At 32.6% G+C, this 2,339-nt stretch overlaps 1 protein-coding gene across 1 annotated transcript in view; it reads right to left on the bottom strand.

Moving 5' to 3' along the window:
• Positions 1-455: 455 nt before the first annotated feature.
• LOC122262777 (aldo-keto reductase 1B) overlaps positions 456-2,339 on the bottom strand; it is a 9,258-nt gene continuing 7,374 nt past the window's right edge. Inside the window, exons 6-9 of the mRNA XM_043030918.2 lie at positions 2,067-2,172; positions 1,053-1,118; positions 851-933; positions 456-598 (exon numbers count right to left, since the gene is read on the bottom strand). Coding sequence (XP_042886852.1) covers positions 556-598; positions 851-933; positions 1,053-1,118; positions 2,067-2,172 — 298 coding nt within the window. The 3' untranslated portion in view covers positions 456-555. The remainder of the gene's footprint in view (positions 599-850; positions 934-1,052; positions 1,119-2,066; positions 2,173-2,339) is intronic.

Raw genomic sequence — 2,339 nt, 5'->3', positions numbered from 1 at the left:
TCTCTCTCTCTCTCTCTCTCTCTCTCTCTCTCTCTCTCTCTCTCTCTCTCTCTCTCTCTCTCTCTCTCTCCCCTTTCACTCTTTCTCTCTATCTCTCTCCCCCTTTCTCTCTCTCTCTCTCTCTCTCTCGATATGTGTATATGAACAAGGCTTCTAAAGAATATATATCCAATGTGTAATTTCACATGAATTAAAAAGGGATGATGATATGAACAGCGGTAGTAATAATCAGCATTATGATGATGATAATAACAATAACAAGATTAAGGATAATTGTAATAACTATAATGATAATACCGATAACAATAAAAATAATGATAATAATAATAATATTGATAAAAACATTGATAATGCGATAACAATATTACTACTATTATTGATAATTGTGATGTTGATGTTGACAATAACAATAATACCTTCATGGGTGCAACTATAGCGGGGGAATTAAATAACAATTCACTGGTTATTGCCTTTTAATAGTTTCCATATTTCCAAGTCTGTTCAACATTGCTATTGAGGTTTTGTCTTTTTTTTTCTAACTATATTTCAAAAGAGTTAGAACTCAATGTTGAATGGCCAATACTGATGGTCCTTGACCCTGTAAAAGAAGACGAATCAGTAAGTGTTACCAAGAATTTGAGAAATTTTAAATGCCTCATAAAAAAAAGAAAAAAAAAGTTAATATTTCACACGTTCATTAAAAAAAAGTAGTCCAGTCATAATTTCAAAAGATTTCCCAGAAGTATTTTCAACTCCCTCGCAAGATATAATAACATCTAACTATGCTAACTTATCCTGACTTACACTATATTGCAAAAACTTAATCAAACATAAACAAAATCTGCCTTACCAATCCAAGTGAAGCAGACGACCATTGCAATCAAAGCTGTCAATAACCTTTACATCTTCCTCAGACAATGTAAAGTCGAACACCTGTAAAGGAAGACTCAATATATATCAATCATATTCAACCTCATACGTTTGAATAGATATCTAAATAGACGAGTGTACTTCAAGGAAGAAATAGGTCTGGAAGTTTGAACAATCGTTACCTGGAAGTTTGTCTCAATGCGTGCTTTGGTGACTGACTTGGGAATAACAATCACTTGGCGCTGAATCTGAAATGGAAATCGGACGGTTAACATTATGACAACAACATCGAAGCCAGTTTCTTCAACTTCGGTTTTGATGGCGTCTGGACTTTGTTTTTATGGTGTTTGGTTTGTTTTTGATGGCGTTTAGCTTTTTTTTGTGTGTGTGTGGTTTAGATTCTGTTTTTATGGCGTTTAGTTTTTTTTTATGGCGTTCAGATTTTTTATCAGGTAATGACGCATTCTGATATTTTTTATTCTCTTAAGAATATGTCAATATTCAAATTCAAGTATTTTACATTCTTATAAGAATAATCCGTTTTTTAAGCGCAGAGAATCCCTTTTTTAAACTGTCTCTGTAAATTCACAGTTTTCAAACCCAGTTCTTTGTCACGGATTTTACTAGAATCCAAAGCAAATATTTCATAATCAAATGCCAGAACTTCGCAGATTTGAATTAATCCGACCCTTATTTCGCACCGCATTTCATCACTCGTTCCACTATCTTTTGTTATTTTTATTCCTATGTTATTGCCATCATTATCATTATTGTTATTATTAACATTATTATTATCAATATTATTACCATTACTAATATCATCATCTTTATCATTATCAATATTACTAATGCCATTTTTATCCTAATTACATTTTCGTTGTCAATATTACTATCATAATTGCATTTTCGTTATCAATAAAATTATCATCATTATAATAATTATTGTTATCATTATTATCAGTACTATTACTACCAGTGCTATTATTATCATTATCATTATAATCATTATCATAATCATCAATTATTATCACCATTATAGTCATTATCATAATAATTAATCATTATCACTATTATTATCATCCACATCATCATCAAGTCAGCTATCCATATCATCTATATCATGAACAGCCTACCATCACCCTATCATCACCACAATCATCACGATCACCATTGCAACATAGTCAAACGTGCACAACCTGATAGCGAATGAGAACTTGAGCCGGGGACTTCTTGTACTTCTCTGCAATGCTGACGATCCTCGGGTCATCCATCAGCTGGGGCTCGCCGGGTTTGGCCCAGGGTCTGCAAAAGGGAGGCGTGTGTGAAGGATGTTTGTAGGAGTTTATATAGCGAAAGGATGTCTATGTAAGGTGTGTTTGTGTGTGGTGTGTGTGTGTGTGTGTGTGTAAATATATATATGTATGTATGCATGTATGTATATGTATATATGTATATATATATAATATATA

Source organism: Penaeus japonicus, unplaced genomic scaffold (genome assembly GCF_977035675.1).
Source record: "Penaeus japonicus unplaced genomic scaffold, GWHDUDI00000001_assembly GWHDUDI00000005, whole genome shotgun sequence".
Lineage (NCBI taxonomy): Eukaryota > Metazoa > Arthropoda > Malacostraca > Decapoda > Penaeidae > Penaeus > Penaeus japonicus.
Note: the sequence above shows the minus strand (reverse complement) of the source record. Positions and strands in the feature narration are given on the sequence as shown.